Source organism: Taurulus bubalis, assembly GCF_910589615.1.
Source record: "Taurulus bubalis genome assembly, chromosome: 8".
Classification (NCBI taxonomy): Eukaryota; Metazoa; Chordata; class Actinopteri; order Perciformes; family Cottidae; genus Taurulus; species Taurulus bubalis.
The window spans coordinates 19968517-19987434 of NC_136596.1; the positions used below are offsets into that span (position 1 = coordinate 19968517).

The 18918-nt window shown below is 43.5% G+C and overlaps 1 protein-coding gene across 1 annotated transcript; it reads left to right on the forward strand.

Moving 5' to 3' along the window:
• Positions 1–688: 688 nt before the first annotated feature.
• bicdl1 (BICD family like cargo adaptor 1) lies at positions 689–16890 on the forward strand (the record flags this gene model as incomplete). Its single annotated transcript, XM_079221713.1, has 11 exons — positions 689–1081; positions 2440–2655; positions 10602–10718; positions 11243–11254; positions 12385–12531; positions 12722–12901; positions 13009–13227; positions 13623–13766; positions 14157–14287; positions 14995–15115; positions 16723–16890. The coding sequence occupies 11 exons, from the start codon at positions 689–691 to the stop codon at positions 16888–16890; spliced, it is 1848 nt and encodes a 615-aa protein (XP_079077839.1).
• Between the last annotated feature and the right edge of the window lie 2028 nt (positions 16891–18918).

Below are 18918 nucleotides of genomic sequence, written 5' to 3' on the forward strand. Positions count from 1 at the left end.
TTCTTGCTTTACCGGTTCTGACGACAGCTGGATCATAACTCGAGGCAAAGATCTGTTCTCACCACTTCTCTTCACGTGCTCATTTACTGGATGTCACAGATGTGCGCGAGAAGCACCGAAATATGGCGCTATCATTTCCAGCCAATGGTCGGGCCGTTTGTAACAGGTTGCAGCAGGCGTCACTGCCGTGTCGGGGGCGTGCATTCAAGACAGGAAAGCGGTAGGGGAGGCTTCGGGATCGCGCTCATCTGTTTGGCTGGCAAATGCCTCCAGTGTAACAGGCCGATCATTATGGGGGACCCGGGACCCCGAGACGGGATGGACCCTGATCGACCGACCGATGCGCAGAGCTCATCGAGGCGGTTTATACCGGGATAAAAAACACGTTTTGTGCCCAATAACAAACAGCCAGTCAGTCAGTGAGCTTGCAGAGGAGGCGGCATTTGTTGGGATTCAATCAGATCCAGAGTCGCGGCTTGTAGCTTAACTCGGAGAGAGAGCGACGTGCGGAAACTGGGGAGACGGCAGTTTACAATCTAACTGGATCCAGCTCGAAATTGCGTGAATGATGGATGAAATGTCGACGACAAGATGGTCCGGTCAGCCCAACCCTGTCAGAGCAGGGTGGGTTCATCCGGAGTGATACCAGTCGGCTGTTATCCGTTGGCTACTTCTCCGCCGGGCGGCGATGTCCACTTTCTGCCTCGACCTGCAGACGTCTACCGTGGTTTCAGCACCACTGGAGCTGGACAGCGACTGCATGGAGCCCCGGGCCAGCGCCGCCGCTCAGGAGCCCGGCGGCTTTCAGGGTCAGCCGCTGCGGCACGCCGGCTGCGGAGGCCTCGGCATGGCCTTGGAGGAGGAACTGGCCATGCTTACCGGGGAGCGGGACGACGAGGAAGAGCTGTCGGGACTAGAGATGCCCGCGGTGGGGCACAACGCAGACTTGCTGTCGCTCTTCCGCCAAAAGGAAAAAGACTTGCTTTTAGCTGCTAAACTTGGAAAAGCGTTGCTGGAGAGAAACCAAGACTTGACCAAGCAATATGAGAAAATGCACAAAGATCTCAACGAGAAATTAGAGGTAAACTAAGCATATATATATATATATATATATATATATATATATATATATATATATATATATATATATATATATATATATATATATATATATATATATATATATAAGTTTTAATGCTGCCACAAGCCTCTTTCTGGGTTGTCCTTAAAATACCATAATCCTAAAATAAATGAGCCTTTACTATGTAAACAAACGCAATAGGATCATAACAAATGCTACCTGTAGAGTTCCACATTCAGGCTGCCAAAGAAAGAGGGTGTCACCGAGCACGATTCCCTTTTTATGGGGAACTATAGTTATAAATGATGAATTATAGCTTGCTGTTCATTCTGATCTAAAGACTACTAAAAAAAACATGTTGCATAGTGAGTGATTTTACATATGATGTTGTTTATGAATGATGTACAGTTTAGCTTTTGTTCTTGTTTAAAAAAATCCTTCGTACAAGCCAACACGTGGCTTTAGAAAACCCCCAAAGACTAATCCTGTGGCTGACCAGGGCCGACTGTATCTACTGTACATCTGTTCATCCCTTTGATCCATATTCATCCTCAACGTTGCAGTTCAGAGAAATAAGCCGCCACTTATTATCAAACTCTTCTGTTCATTGAAGTTGTCACAGGGCCTGGTATCCTTTTCTAACGGCCCTTGTTTTTGTTTTGTGAGGTTGTTTTGATTTCCTTTGATCCCTCCTTTTGTTCGGACAAATAACCGGCATAAAATAGTGGCCACACAGATGCCAGCTGCTTCAGCCTTGGACAGAGCAACAACCCCCATCCCAACCTTGGCAGCCGCTGGTGGTACATCTGTCCACCACTCATTGCCATCTACATGTCTCTATCTCTATTACCTGATCTGTCACTCCAGGAGCTATGAGACAATTAAACTTTATTAGTATTATTATAGTATATCCCCCACCTTATATGCACTTAATAAGTCTTGTTTTCTAACACAACTTTCGGTTCCGCTGTATGCCGCAATAGTCCAACTTTCTTCACTCTAAACTGTCACTCTCTGACACAGTGACATCATCAGTACCACAGTGGAAGGAATCTGACTTTTGTAAGAAAAAAAAGCTAGGAATGGCAATTTTAGCTCTTGGGGAAAAAAAAACATGATTGTGCCTTTATTGAGTTCTTATCTTAAATTTATTTTTACTTTTAGTACCATGAAATATTTCTAAGGATTGAGTAAAACCTCTCAGTCCTTTGCAACACCAGTATCTGTGTGAAGTGTCTGACTTTGTCGCTCCCTCAATGATTTCATTGCAACTTATGTTGTGTAAAGTGAGGGCAAATAGTATGCATCAAATCAAGATTTAACCACGTGACCCTCTCTCCCCTTCCATCCACATGCAGCACTTGGAGCAGGAGAAGCATGAGTTGCGTCGGCGTCTGGAAAGTCGAGAGGGGGAGTGGGAAGGCCGCGTGGCCGAGCTGGAGACGGACGTCCAGCAGCTGCAGGGTGAGCTGGAGCTCCATCAGGTCCAGCTGAGGGAGACTGACAGAGACAAGACCAAGGCGATCAGCGAGCTTTCCGAACAGAACCACAGATTGCTGGAGCAACTCAGTAGGGTGAGAAGCACTGTCCATGTGTGTGTGTATGTGCTTCAGATGTACTGCTTCAGGCAGGTCGGGCAAATCTGCATTTAAGATTGAATTAGTTTGCGCTCTGAGTCACTGGTCTTAACGCTGCTTTAAACAACCTTCCACCCAGTGTGTGTGTGTGTGTGTGTGTGTGTGTGTGTGTGTGTGTGTGTGTGTGTGTGTGTGTGTGTGTGTGTACAGTACATTTTCTCCCTGGCTATAGGCCTCGAGGCCACTCAGTCCATTTCCATTCTGCCTGGCTGGCATGACATAAGACGCTCAGCCAAGTGAAGTTTCATCATCCCTCCGGGGTTATCTACCTCCATTCAGCCTGTCTCTCCTTTACTTCACCTGAATTGTGCTAACTCATCAATATAATAGAGGAGCTTCCGGGTCTTATATTGAATAATTTACAATGATTGGACTGCACACTTATGCAATAGCACTCTGCATATTGGCAGGTCATTTGAGTGCAGTTAATATGACCGGCGGAGTAGAAAATATCAGATGAGATGTTGATATTCAGATTGATTGACGGACAGATAGATACAATACACACAGCAGTGCTTAAGGTTGGCATGAGGACTTGAGGCTATACTCTTGTAGATGCGATGCACTGCTCACACCTCAGGGGAAACTGAGATTGGCAGTGGATGCAGATTAATGGAGCTGAGAGCGCTAGTTTTTGTAGCAACATCCGATTAATCCCGGCGAAGGAGCTCCTCAGTCTCCTCAGTCTCCTCCATCTCCAAAACAAAGACGCCTAAACCATACAGAGTGGTCGGTTTAGGTGTAACAACACGACAGCTCTGCAAGGACCTGCATTTTGTGAAGTCTTTAATGTATAACTTTAATGAAACATGCTGTGCGTCCCAATACCCAAACTACCGTATGCCAGGAAAAATATTTAGTTTGCCACAATATTTTACTACATCCGTATGTAAGCCAGTGTGCTTTTCTGGCTATTCTGACCCTCAATCCTTTGCTCAGATATCTGAGCAAGAGGGTCAAAGTTCAATGTGCAACATTATGAGGAAGTAGCATGTCCCAATGTAATGCATACTTCATGCAATTTACTTTGTAGGGGCAGGTGTAGTATGTACTACAAGTGTTTTAGTATATGATGTGATTTGGAACTCAGCTAATGTTTCTGGATTATACCCTTGGTTCTTGTTAAATTGTCCAAGTTCTGACCCTTCAATTATGGCTTCAGTACACATTTCAAACTATGTAGTTGAAAAGCTATATCCCTCCAACACACTTTACAACTGATGTCACAGGGATGAGCTGGCTCTCCAAGAGCAGGACTACGTCATGCTGCCTAGCCGGAGGGATATGCCGTACAGTTTAAAACACCTCTATGGCCATTATAAAAATGTAAGGGATGTAAACAGAGGCATGAGTGTTGTCAGCTGCCAGGTTTGCTTGCAGTGTGTACCAAAGCTACATTTAAGGATGCTCCAGAGATGTGCATACACAGGCTGACAAGTCTGTACAGGTGCTTTGATAACCAAGTCAGCAGTTGTGACTATGGCGACGCGCTCCTTCCTGGAAGAAGACGGGAACTGCTGCCAGGCACACGCTGTTCAGAAGGCTCTGTGCGGGTGATTTTAACCCCCCGGTCGCTGTTGTGCAGAGCAGCTCACCTTCTCATCTCGAGGAGATTAAATCTGCATCGTGCCCCATATTGCCCCAACACCATAATCACATTGTCATCAAGGACTGCTCTCGACTGGTCAGTCGCTATAGATCCAAGCAAGAGCAGGCACTCAGCATAATCAAACTGCAATTTAATTAATGGAATCCTTGGTGTGGGAATATAAAGAGATATTCCCTGAAAGTAGTATATTGTGTTGTGTAGTTGGGGGGGGTCTTGGTGACTCAGTGAAATTTATGAGATTTAATTGACTGCATCGATCCAGATCCATGATTCAGTGAGTTGGGCAGACAGAGGGAGACCTGCTGGGTAATAGAATAAATGAGGTCAACTACAGTGCTCCCTTTCTCTCCCCTTGTATCCTTCTTACTCAATTCCTTTCTTCTCTATCTCTCGGTCAGTGCGCTGGGCTGTGACTAAGTAATGTTAACTGTTTACAGCTCTGAGTGAATGGAGGGAACTCTGGAGGCTATTTTCATCTGCCCTCCCCGTTTCTCGCATTAGTTAACTCTTTGCTGATCTATAATGATCTAGATGTTTACATGTATCATTTTTTTTGCATTTGATAGTTTTTAAACTCAACTATTCATTTATTTGCATATTTATTTCAGCATTTATGAATGGAATCATTTAAGTTTGTATCCTCTAACTGCCAGGGGTTTCTGAAGCAAATATTGCAACCAAAGATGAGATTCATAAAAACAGTGCATCGCCTTACTGACAACTTAAGAATCCGTTCTTAACAGAACCTTAAATTGTCTGCAGTGGGATGACCTTGAGAAGGCAGGGCACTCCATAGGAAGTGATGTCAGTTACGAGGTAAATTACCGCGCTGAGGGGATTAGGCTATAATCCGTGCTAATAGCCTTGCCACATGCATTCAGGCAGGAACCAAAACAACTCCAGTCCATACTCTACTTAATTAATAACAGCAGGTACCTCAGATATTTGAACAAAGAAGATCTAAAAAGTCTGTGAATGGTCACATTTAATCCTGAGCTGACACAAATACCCCTATGGGGTTATTCCTCTTTGTGTGTGTGCATGTGTGAGTCAATCTTCCAATTCTGGGAGATGAAAATACACATTAATTTCAATATACCGAGAGAAAATGGATCCAGTAGAGCCTAGGAGGTGTGTGCTGGTCTGTATGGATCTTGAGTGTGAGAACAGTCAATCTCCTCAAGGCTAATCTGATCAGAGTGAACCAGCCGGAAGGGGACCTTTCTCCAATTACATTACCACACATGCTCAGAAAAGGCTGGTGATTCACAAGTGTCCATGTTTTATGGCCCTGGTCAATTCTAATCCCCTCAACCTCTATTTGCTTAATGACAGCAGCTTCCAGTGACTCAAAGTTGTTTATTTGAGGCTATATAGGAGGAATAATTACATTTTCTTGACTTGTCATTGACAACAACTCAAGAGGCGAGGTGTAATGTTATTTGAATGACAAAAGCAGAAAGTTGGCAGCCTATGTTGTGTCTGGCCTCATCAGTACAGTGTATCCACATCGCACATGGCAAAGGATTCAGTTTCACTCCTCTTTTTACAACATCTAGCCAGCGTTGGACACGTTCAGTGGTGGACATGCTCACTGGGCATCTGTCCAGCCATCAACTTCATTCACATCCAGTCACCGGAGCTCATAGCGCCCGGCGTCCATCAGCCCAAGGTAGCGGTTGCTCTCAGGTTGGCACAATACAATCGTTTGAACGCGGTGTTGCCCATCCTCCATAAGTCTAGACAAGGCAGCGCTCTGTGAAAGTGACTAAGGAAAATACCAGAAGCATTGAGACCACTTGTCGCAGCTCCACCAAGACCACTTCCCCCTGGTTGCCATGGCAACCAGAGTGACATGCAAATTCGACTCTGTGTGGCGTTACCATGGGAATGCACTCTAGAGATAAAGATAGATGATGCTAGGTTGTGCCCCAAAAGACCTGTGACGCACCTGCAGTCATATCTGCTAGATATTGTTCCACAGCCACAGACGGGATCAGCGTCCTCCTCTGGAAAGTGCCTGTACAGTATTTAAGATGCTGTAAAGAAATGTGCCTCAGCCCTACTTTGCTGTCCTGGATTCTTTTCCGAGCAGTCTGATTTGCCCCCGTTTGTCCTTTAATGCTTGATCTGGGATCTGAGGAATTTATGTGCAGATTAAGAGAGTATCTGCAAATCAGGCAGTCTGAGATCATGATGAAAAACCACAGCGTTGACCACAATCTCTCAGCATATTGGGCCAGTCGGTCAGATGTCATGTAACCAGTATGACCCTTTTCCCCACAGACAGAACAGGATCATGCAGCTGTCACGTAAAAACTCACATCTGGCAACCATGTCAGACATTTAATCACTGTCGAGTTATTTGAGCTCTTTCGCTTCAATGTCTGGTTAACTCAAAAAAATGGCTGAGAGAACAACAGACGACGCAGTGAACGTTTCAACTCCCATTTGAGAGCTCTTTTTTCTTTGGATTTATAAAAGATTTTCAAAGTCCATAGTGGTTAGTTTTCCATAGAAAGGCTGCTTGTTTAGGTGGAGTTTTAGGTTGAAAAACATCAAACACAATAAATTATCAAATGCATGATGTACAAATCATACTACTCATATAGAAACATGAAACATGAAATATCAACTACCTCAAGTATTATGCAATCATCATCCATTAACCCATAGCAATGCTAATGCAAACCCTTGATAGGCAAACAAACATGACGTTGTTGCATCAAATGCTGAATACACTGGGCTAGACAGCGCAATCAAGCAGCAGAGGGCACATATCATATTAATTACATTTATCTTTAACTCTCAAAAGATAGGTCAACTTTTCTTTGACAATATCATGCCATTACTTTTTTCCCCTGGAGGATCAGCCTTATAGTAACGTCTTGTTTTTTGTTTTTTTTAAATCAAGTATCTGTCCCTTCCTTGTGAAACCTTCCCAGTGTTTCCTTATTAGGTCGTGACTGTCACAGTTCTGTGAAAAGCAAGTTTAGACCCAAACGCAGATGAAAAGATAAGGAGACAGCAGGCAGAATTTTAATGAGTTGATGTGCAAAAACGACTTACAGCTTGAGTCCAAAAACCAGCAGATAACAGAAGTAAAGCCAAACAAACTAGGACACTCGGAGCAAAGCTTGAATGCAGAAACAAACTACAAAGGCAGACACGCTGACAATTCAAATGGAGAAAACACAGACTAAAAACACAAGAGACTAATCAACTCATGAAACACAGGTGTGGTAGAAAACAGGCGGGAAAAAGGCAGGCAGGAAGTAAAATACAACATGACACGCGATGAGAGTGAACTTTCAAAATAAAACAGGAAACGGAGTACAACCAAGACAAGGACAAAAGTCATATCTCTCAGTGTGCTGTATGGTTAGTTACTCTATTCATATATTTGTGCTGATATGTCCTCATTGCTTTTTATGAAATAATTTCATTGTAAAGAAACCTTTATTTCCCAGACAATGTATAACCTTTAAGTCCTATAGTTATCCTATAGAAAAATAATAGAATAGTTATATTTCTAATTCTCATTCAAAGATTCAGCAATTTACTTTTACAGAGTTTTGGAAATAATCATCATTATGATCATTTACAAAATAAGTTATTTTGTTATTATGTTAATATACTGCGGCTTTATTGCTGTGTGCCTTCGGGATGCAGAACATTCCTTTCAGGAATGAACACTGGGAGATGGGTGATTCATTCACTTGTTGTAAAAAAAACATTTTATGTGAGGAACATTTTGAACTTTCGACATACATATTTCTATTGGCGTTCCTTGAAATCACACAGAGTGTTATTCGTAACCGTTCAGAGGGGAGCCCCAGAACACACACACACACACACACACACACACACACACACACACACACACACACACACACACACACACGCACACACACCAACCAGCACCAGCTGTTGAGCCTCCTCACATCTCTGAGCATCTTGAGAAGAGGCAGCAGTGTGTAGTGCCACCTAGAGGCTGGACTTCACACAAACATTACTCATCTAAATGTTTACTCAGCACTGCTTGCCACAGCAATAAAAGATAATTTGTAGTCAGTGTGCAGATTCATTGCTCCCTTTCGTACAGTGTTTTTTTGACATATTTACAATATGTTTCTCCAGTGAGCTGTAAAAAGTGAGTGGTTTTAAAGATTCAGCTGTTGCCATGGCAGTGATGACATGAGAGCTAAAGCTTCCCGAGTAGAGCTCTATGCTCATGAAGCTCAGCCAGGCTCTGTGGCCTGATCCCACCTGTCCAATAAGCTCAACTGATGCACTAAGTCTGCTGCTGGGCTGGATTGCACAAATACTGAACATTCAAGGTTTTTAAGGGCGATGGACTGGGTAAAAATGGCCTTTCAGAGGAACAGCAATCAAACGCACCATTTACAGGAACAGAGGGAGGATTTACAAATAACTGACTCACAGGAGCCAGAAGATTAGCACATCACAACCATAAGCATGCTGGGAGTCACACCTGTGCAATTGACCCTTTGCTAAACTCTGCCCCCCATTGCTATTCCATTAAACTGTCAGAGCACAGTGTTATGGTGACCCACCATCACCTGGCGTGACAACTAACTTTACAACGTTCTTGTAAAGCTGGTTAGGTCTTTAGTCACTGTTCTAATCATCTTAAAAGCAAAAACAGCATGTGTATACTACAGTACATTCAATCTACCAAGTGTAGCACAATGTTTAACCTGTTCGAAATCCACAAAACAAGCCTGAAAATAATCCAGAACCATTGCATTCGAGTACCGAGCAGAAGCATATAGTTGTCAGACCCTGAGGAGCTCGATCGATCGATGGCACGCAATAAATAACCAGTCTGCGTTAGAGGGGTGGGCCTTAGAGAAGGCTTAATTGAATGCATGCTTTTCTTAATCAGCGGATGATACAGTCCTGTAATAATTGTTCTTGTCTTTTAATCCAAAAGATTTGCGAATGAATGGAACAAAGTCCTGAGCAGGCTTGTCACAGCTTCCTGTGGTGAGAGGCACCGCACACAAACCTGTTGTACTGCTCTCTCTGTCTCTGCATCATTACATCATGAACAGGAGCTAGGGCTCCTCTTCATCTCCCCCTTCCTCCTCTGATGGGAAATTGTGGGTGCTTCATCACTGGATTATCCCGCACAATCATAGAAATGGGATGTCCTTTTATTTATCTTGCTCTGTTGCCTGGGAACTAAACCTAACCTGTGTTACACACTGCATTGATGGGGCCACTATATGTGTGACAAATAATATCACTAATAAAACCAAAGCAGCATCGGCATGGTTTAAAGAGCTTTGCGGTGCACACAGAAGAGTCATTGATTCTAACTCTATGGCTGTCATAAAAATCGACCATGCTGACAGTCAAACAGGATCTGACAGGATCTTCTGTGTGATCAGCTACGGGCGAATCCATAAAGCAGAATCATGGGTTGGACAGTAAATAAGCTCACGCCAGTATTGGTTATCACGATTATTTTTACATCTAATCAGTAGATTGAGCAAATCAAATTAATATTTCGACTGCCGCCACCTGCTTTGCTGATATGAGCCCTCAGTATTCATGGGATCACTCTTGGGTTATTCAGATGTTGGTAATGAAGCTGTTATACAGCAAATTATTTTAAAAGATGTCATGAATTTCCGAGAAGTCATTTAATTTTTTATGAATTAAGGCTGCCTCTCGGGTAAACACTTCTTAAATACTAATGAAATATATTGCACGTGTGTGTGTGTGTGTGTGTGTGTGTGTGTGTGTGTGTGTGTGTGTGTGTGTGTGTGTGTGTGTGTGTGTGTGTGTGTGTGTGTGTGTGTGTGTGTGTGATTACACCTTCTGTCTGACTCCAATGACTAAAGAGTGGCTTTGAATTTTGTTTTTATTAAACTGAGCAGTAAATATAGCACTATAATATAACACTGCACTGTTATGTTCAATGCCAACAACAATAATTGAAGGTGAAATCACATGATTTGTCTACTGCATAAGTATTGGATAAAGCCTTAAGTGTCTCAGCTGTGTGAAGTCTGATGAAAGTCCTCACATGGTGTCACTTGAGCCAGTTGGCTCTGAGGAAAAAAACCCTGTGGTTGTGAGTTAAACAGACTCTACAAAAGTCACTTCAACTGAACTATTGGGGGTCAAGTTCAATTGTGTCAATTTAGATAACCCATCGCCAGTGCAGTGCTAAAATGGTGGAGTTTTAAGTGGACACATGTAAGGCAAATATTGACTCTGTTTTCTGTTTGTCTCCATCCAGGCTGCAGAGGTGGAGAGGCAGCTGTCCACTCAGGTCCATTCATTACGGGACGACTTCAGGGAGAAGAGTATGTCTACAAGCCAGCACATGACTCGACTAGAGACTCTACAGGCTGAGGTGAGCCGCCCGCTATAGCACCATTTCTGCTTTATAGAATACATGATTGAATTGTACTTTTCAGCGTACACTCAGCTCAACAAAAACAACTAAAATTGAGATAGATATTGATGTGTAACTGACTTTCTGTGGCTTTTCTACTTGCTGTTGTATTATATTCAAGCATATACAGTTAATCATGTTAAAGGTAAAGCAACATGTAAGCATGCATCGTACCACACCACGTTCTTTGTTCCCTACTTTTGGTGCCATTCCACCTGCTCTCAGTCTGATCGCCTGATGATGGTGTCTTCAAAACAGTTGACTCTGAAATTACCCATCGTCCCATTAATGTGCAATTGTCACTTGCGGTTCACAAAGGCTGCTTTTCAGCAAAAGTTACATAACCTCACTTCAAAGTGGAAGTTTCTGGTAAAAGATAAGTGGAATAAAATGCATCTACCATGCAGGGTTTCCTCTCTTTCTGTAATCTATATCTTTATCTCTCTCCTCACCCATTTCTCCTTTCCTCTTGGTCGGAGCAGCAAGGGCTAGAAGTGAGTGATTACCGAACTGTCTGTCGGTCAGATTGCATGTTGCATGTCACGTTTGGTAAAACAATATTAGAATATTTCGAATTGGAAATTACACCACTTCAATTATTTGATGAGAGAACAAAGTACTATTATTTCATAGGTTCGATCATCGAATCTCATGCTGAATGAAATATTTGACTCTTTTGACTTCATATAACTTGAAGGTGCTAAATTTGACTTTTCCACATTCTTTGGCAATCTCTGTTTAATGACATCGAGCATGAACAACATGGTTTGTTATCTGAGCATGATGTGTTGTGATGTCAGCTGTCTCGTATGATATCAGCCGGATAAGTCATGAACAACAACACTGTTAGAGCCTAACAACAAATCAGATTTCCCCGTAGCTTCTCTTCAAGGCAGAGACAGAAAACACCCAGACTGCAGTGCTTGCGCTATAATTGGGAGAAAAGGCTACCGCTCTATATTTAGCTCCGATACTGCAATGTCTGGGTGCTCCCACTTTTCCAGTGCTTTGCCTATGACATGTGCTGATGACTAATGGCTTTTTGCCCTATTTGTGTAAAGCATGAGACCATAGCAGTCCAAAAATATCCAGAACCTGGCAATGTGGATGCTCATATGGGAATGAAAACAACTGATCCACACGTAAGCTCCTACACTGAGAAGTAGGTTACCAGAAGTAGGTCAAAAGCAGGAGGGATAAAAATGAACTGGAGCTGGTGTTTGTTTAATGGGGAAAGCTACTCAGGCAGCTACAAGGGGAAACAATTCATGAGGAATTCAGTAGAAGGCCGTTAGGCATGTATGGTGAGGAGTAAGCTGATATAAAGCTTTGCGGAAACGCTAACGTATCACCAAGGCATTCCTGAAGACGAGGGTGGCAACTGACGCCTACGCCCGTGCTAGGCAACACACATTCTTTAGGCCAGTGGGAGTACTTTTTAATCTTGTGTAGGAGCCTTGCTTGCCTCAGATTCAGGAAAACAACCAAATTTATCCTTTAATCAGATCCACAGCTGCCCATCTGTTTGATATCGGCCAGGAAATCAAAACAATCCTCTGGTTTTCCAATTAATGCCTATACTTCCTGTGGCGCAATAACTGACTGGTGCCGTTTGACACGTTAGATTAAGATGCTGTCAGAGCTGAAGATGGAGCTGGAGCGCCGGGTGCACGTCATGCTGGAGGAGAACGAGCTGCTGCAGAACACAGTGGACGACCTCCGAGAGAGGACGCTGGTGCTGGAGAGGCAGTCTCACCAGAAGGACCTCCAGGTAACACATGAACAAATCTATGTTAGGGATCAGATCTTTGAGGAATTCCACCACTCTAGATATTGTGAGTAAACTACTTTCTACAACGCCGTCTTTGAATTAGTCCTTGAAGTACTCAACTGACCTATCAGGTGTTTGCTTTATACTTTCCACTGCTAAGTCACCGTTTTCCCTCGTCTGTTGTGTCCAGTTACGGCAGAGCCAGCTGGAGCTTCAGGAGGTTCAGGTGTCCCACAGGCAGCTGACTGCTCGGCTGGAGGATTTGACGGAGGAGAACAGCCTCCATAGTCTTACCCCGCACCCGTCCAGCCTGCTGTGTGAGATAGAACAGAGCATGGAGCAGGAGGAGCAGGAGCAGGAGCGAGAGCAGGTAGTTGCAGTGGGATTGTGTTTGATTGTAAAGAAGGTTAAAACCACTGTCAAAAACTTTGCTGGGCTTTTCTAAACACTCTTCCCCCTCTCGGCTTGTCCGTTTAGCTGCGTCTTCAGCTATGGGAGGCCTACTGTGAGGTTCGCTCGCTCTGCTCTCATCTCCGGGGGAATGACGTCACAGATTCGGCGCTGTCCACCGACTCTTCCATGGACGACTCCTCGGAGACATCCTCGGCCAAGGATGTGCCTACTGGGAGCCTCCACACCAGCCTGCTAGAGCTACGGAGGCTCACACAGAATTTGCTGGATGGCAACGAGTCCACGGTAATGAACAACTCCTTGGCAGCCAGCAGGGCTGCACGAAGTGAGGAAAATACTCAGTTCTTGACAAAGACTTGAACAGGACCTGTGCTTGTGCCACGTTGACTCTCCTGCATTCAAATATTTTAAAGTGAGGTTATGCCTCATAGCAGGGCTTGAGTAATATCATAAGAATTTCCTTGCAAGAACTATATAAATTAGTAATGCGATAAGATACCCAAAATAAGATACCCATTGTTGCAAAAGTTGGTGATGTTGGAAAGTTGAAACAAAGATACTTTAAAGACAGCTGACTTAATAATACTTTAACAGGATGGATCTCGGCAGGCCTGTTTCTATTATTAACCTGTAGGTGGTAACAGCACATAGGTAAAGTGAGTGTGTGTTGTGTTTCAAAGGGCTCGCGGCGCAGTGATGAAGAGGCTCTGGAGGAGCAGGTGAGGAAGCTGGGAGAGGAGCTGAGGGAAGTCAGAGAGCTGTACGAAACTGAGCAGGACAAAACACGCAGCAAAGGAGATGATGCGCTACAGATGCACAATCAGGTACTGTACATGTGCTCACACATGTAGATGCTATCTAATGAACACATACGTGATCAGGTGATACTAACAATTAGACAACATAGTGCTGCAGATGTATTCCTCGCCAGTTTGTGTGGCAGTGTGAATTTGATGAATGCTGTTTGTGATGGGGTAAATCACTTCAACCATGTCCTCTTTCTGCGAGGACAGCTATCTCTCTCCTGTGGGTTTAAAGTGCCATCTAACATGATTTACACAAAATAAACTCCACCCACACGGGTCAGTTGAGCTCTTATTATAGTGGGTCCATTAAACATCAGTCACACATGAGCACCCCTTGGGATAACGTGGACTACAGAAACTGAATCCTTCGTCTAACACATTGGTGTCATTCTCCCATGTGACCTGCAGATGACGCTGCTCTCTGTGGAGATGTGTTCTCTCCGGGAGGACAACGAGCGGATGAGGACGATGGCTGAAGTCCGAGAACCCAGTGAGCAGCTCCAGACTGCTATAAGAGACAGAGATGATGCCATAGCCAAGTAGGTTCACATCACGTCACTTTCCTCATCAATATGATGTTAAGTTTAAAGGATGTTCGATCACAACTTCAGTCTTCCATTTATAGTTTGGCTATTGTTGCCATTAGTAATATTAACATTGTATTCAATCATTTCTTGCTGAGATCTAGGGATATGGATACATCCCTTTAAAAGTGTGTTGCCTTAGGAGTTTTCTGGCAGAGGTGTGTGTTGAATGTCTATAACCAGTGTAGCATGAAAACACGGTGGAGTAAACAAGATAGATAGCTAACTAACTAAACATCACCTAAATTATCCCCCTACCAAAAAAAATGACAGATTATAGATAGGGAATTATGCTTCATTGTTTCACTTGAAATATGACGCTACAGCCAGCAGCCAGTTGCCTTAGCTTAGCATGAAGACTGGATGCGCTGCCCAAAACACCTTTAAGGTGCACTCTTAAGCAATATACACCATTCTGATCATATTAGCAAACAACTTTGCTACTTGAAGATAGAGTGGCGTAATGTCTAATTCACCAGAAAAGGAAGTTGTTGTTTTAGTTGTAACCATAATGTGTGAATTAGTGGGCTTTTGAGGTGCTGGTAGTTCAAAATGTTGAACTATTCCTTTAAAGAGTTATTCTACATTAATCACCATGCTAGTTTCTAACGGGCCTTCATGCTCGCAGGATGTGACGGTTGCTCTGTCTGTGTGTCCTGCAGGAAGAAAGCGGTGGAGATGGAGCTGGCCAAGTGTAAAATAGACATCATGTCTCTGAATAGCCAGCTCCTGGACGCCATCCAGCAGAAGCTCAACTTGTCGCAGCAGCTGGAGGCTTGGCAGGTGGGTCAAACGTCACAAGCGGTATATTAGTGAAAAGCCTAATAGTCCTTTTGTATTACTTTGGAACAGCTATTTTAAGGTTGCTACATAAATAAAGCTGTTTTGTAAATGTAGTTTCTGGAATAGTTTGGAGATTAGTGAGTCTATTTTAACACATACACTAAACCACTCAATTAACTTCTGAGGGTGCATGTCAGTTTCTTGTCCTTGATGGGTGTCCATAAGGACACATATTGTAGCCTGAGGACACAGGAGTGTGTGTCTGTGTGTCTCTGTATGTGTGTTCCCTCCCTCCCCTCCCTCATCTGTAACTAGCAGCTCTTTCCTCTCTCTTCTCCCTGCCCACAGTTTGCCTCCTCAGGGCTCTTTACTGTTTGGCTCTTGTGGTTTCTGATCTAGTGGCCTTTCTCAGCTTCCGTACCACCCTTTCTTCCTCTGTGGTACCCCTCCCCCTCCTGCCTTAGAGGTGAGCCCGAGCTGCCCCATCTCGCCGTTTCACCCTGCACTAACCCGACTACGCAATGCTGAGCCATTCCATGCCATGGTCAACTGACTAAAGGTGTTTAGGAGATTGGCCCACTGGTCAGTTTACCTGTTTTTTTGTCGACACCAAAAAAACTCCAGTATACCCAGTAGATCATAAAGCTTGGGTTGTGTTTAGCTAATAGGCGACACCCAAAGTAAAAGGACTAATAAAAAGTACAGATTTTTAGTCTCTAAACAATCGTTGCCAACTTGATTCCGCAGCTTGTCAGAGCCCTCTAGTGGCTTTATCTCTCTAACAACCAGCATGGCAATTTTTTCCAGCCATTAAATAAATCAAAGGATTTTGACCAATTCAGAAGAGTGGTTCCCCTCTACAGAGTCAAACACAAGATTATTAACAAGATTATTAACAGGATAGGAAAGAGAAGGGAAAACAATTCTGTAACACATATATTTTTCTTTTCAGACTTAGCTCTAATGTTTGCCTTTTCTTTTACATTTTTACCTCTTTAGGCCTCTGAAAACTATGAAAATCAATTAATCTGAGAGGAGAAATTACTCTCTGGCTAACTCTTTGCAACCGGTAGATTTATGCCACAAATAAAAATTGCTTTATTTCAAGGTGAGTACAAGCTGAAAAGTTAGGGATAACCAAACTGCGCAAAGCATGCAAATGACACAGGCCACAGAGCTCCAGGGGCGCTGAGAGCTCTGTGGCTGACTGGACTTCCACCGGTTTGCGTTCATGTAATTGAATTGGTTGGAAGTTCGATCCTCCAGTACACAAGTCAAAATGTCCTCGCGCACAACACTGATGGTCGGGCTAGCAGGCTTTGGCACAGTATGTGACATCATTAATCTATTTCTTAGATTTTCATTGTTTAAGTTTTGTGCTTTTTTTGCCCATGCTGCTAAATACAAGGTTTTTAATCAAGGCCAGGTAGTATTAAGTAAACAACACATGATCAGGGATGAAACGTGGTTGTGGTGTCTAACAGGTAATCTGATCAGTGAGTCCGATCTCCCCAGAACTTCCTGTACCACTCCACCATTGACCCTTTGCTCTGCATGACATTGCTCTCCTGTCTTTCTCTCATTCACCTCTTTGTCCATGGCTTTAGGATGATATGCACAGAGTGATTGACCAGCAGTTGATGGACAAGTACCAGGACGAGTGGCGCTCAGCCCCCACAGGGTCGTCGAGGGCACACGGCGGTCAGTCCTCCAGACGAGCTCACCGCATCTCCGACCGGGACAAGAGACTTTTCTCTTTTTTCAAAAAGAACTGAGCCCCATTGGACCGGTCCTGAGCAAGGCAGACAGACAGAGACAGACAAGGCGAGGGAGAAGGAGGGAGTGACGACACAGTATAAGGGTAACAACACAGCCAAAGACGGGCAGTGGCACACACTGAAGTTTGGGGAGGAGGGGGGAGGGGAATCATTTTGCACTTTATCTGTCCCATTACTCTTCTCTTTGCTGATTAAATGGTGACTGCTGACAATGAAAGATAGAAATATAAGAATAGGAGTCCCCCACAGGCTTTGGTTTCAGCCCTTCACATAGAAAGCTATCGGTCTTACAGAACATGAACAGGGTCACAAAGTTTACCTCCAAAGAGGAAGGTTTCCTTTTAGTGCCTACGACCATCTCTACTAGCCCACTGCCAACTCTGTAGAGAGGGAACACTATGTATGAATGATTACTGTATGCATCCCAGTTATCGGGCCAGGGAGTCTGGGGAAAGACAGGTGGATGTATGGGACACTGCAGGGTTGTGGGGAAAGATGAGGATGGCAGGGCAGAGCTGTATGTCAGAATATGACGCTGCAGCCAGCCCACATGTGATCTCTCAGGTTTATTCATTTGTTCAGGGGATGTTCACAACATGAGGCAACAGCTTGATGCATCAGGACCTTAGTGTGCTGTACATCTGACAGAACAAATGACAAAAAGAATGCTTATTTTCTTACCGACAGCTGTGCATGTGACTTCCACAGTGAGGGTACCATGGTGCAATGCCCCAGGCCCAAACTTCCAATCAAACTGAGAAAAATAAAACCTTTTTAAAAAAAATGATTTAGCATTGCACTTTCATAAAGTTTGGGCACTTTAAAGCTGCACTAATCAATGTTTTGTCGACAATGTGTAATGTGAAAGGGTGCACTCATAATCAAACCCACAGAGATGTAACACCATCAGATCCAGAGCGTTTTATCCTTTTTTAGTTTGTTGTTTTGTTTTTGTATGGCCTGCTTCTTTACTGTTTTGGTTCAACCATTTTGCAGCAGTAGGCAGCTGTTTTCTGTAAACATAGTGGAGCATTTAGCAGCTAAAGAGGCATAATTAAGGTTGAGGATCCTTAAACTGAGTGAGTGTTTCAAAACCAGCACTTTGTAGTCAGGCCTGTGGGTCTGTGGTGAACTCTATGAGGCCTTCATGCTCATCTCCAACATCTGAATAAACCTTTGGGGGACTGAAGGTAGCGATATTGTCATTTCCACGTCTCCACGGTTCACTTTATATTTCACATTTTAAAAATCTATAATTTTTTAAAGAAAAAAGGCACTGTCCAAAATTGTCCTCATGATGTCAATCATCTCCCTAGTTGACCAAATTTAAACAAATGTTTACATCAGTTTGAGAAGGAGGAAGAACTATGTAGAATGCTCATCAGCTCTCAATCAATCCAGCTCAACAATAACCTGTTGAATTTCTGATTAGAAGAAGGCCTGTTGTACGGAAACGCCACTAAACTTCCTCTGCAGCGTTCCAGGTCTGAGCTGCTTTGGTTCAATACTAATAGAAAAGGTCTACCTCCATTTTCATTGCTTCAATACCTCATGGGCACTTTGATTTCTTATCTGTCGGGCTTCCGTTTTCAGCGACATATCTGTGACTCCATTATTGATACAGCATGTGTTGACCTGAAATCTCTGAGCGTAAATGCGATGTCTCATGTCTGTCTGTGTTTGTGTCTAATGCAGCAGTGCAAACCTATGCAGGTGTCTTCTTGTCATCTCAGCTGGTTGTTGGGAAGGATCAACCCAAAGAGTGATTTTTTTATAAAAAAGTTGAATAGGTTTGGACGAAATCGTTATATTTCTAAGAAAAAATGCATACCTTTTTGAATGAAAATCTTTTTTTAGGGGAAATTTACCTGTATGTTGTTATTTCTAGGCTGAATTTTTCATGTGTGTCCTAACAGTGAGCAGGAATTCCACTGATGAGTTGGACATTATCACTTATACGTATGTCTATTTGACTGTCCGGGTGTGGCATGTAAAGCTGGGGAGAGATTCATGAGTACCTCTAAG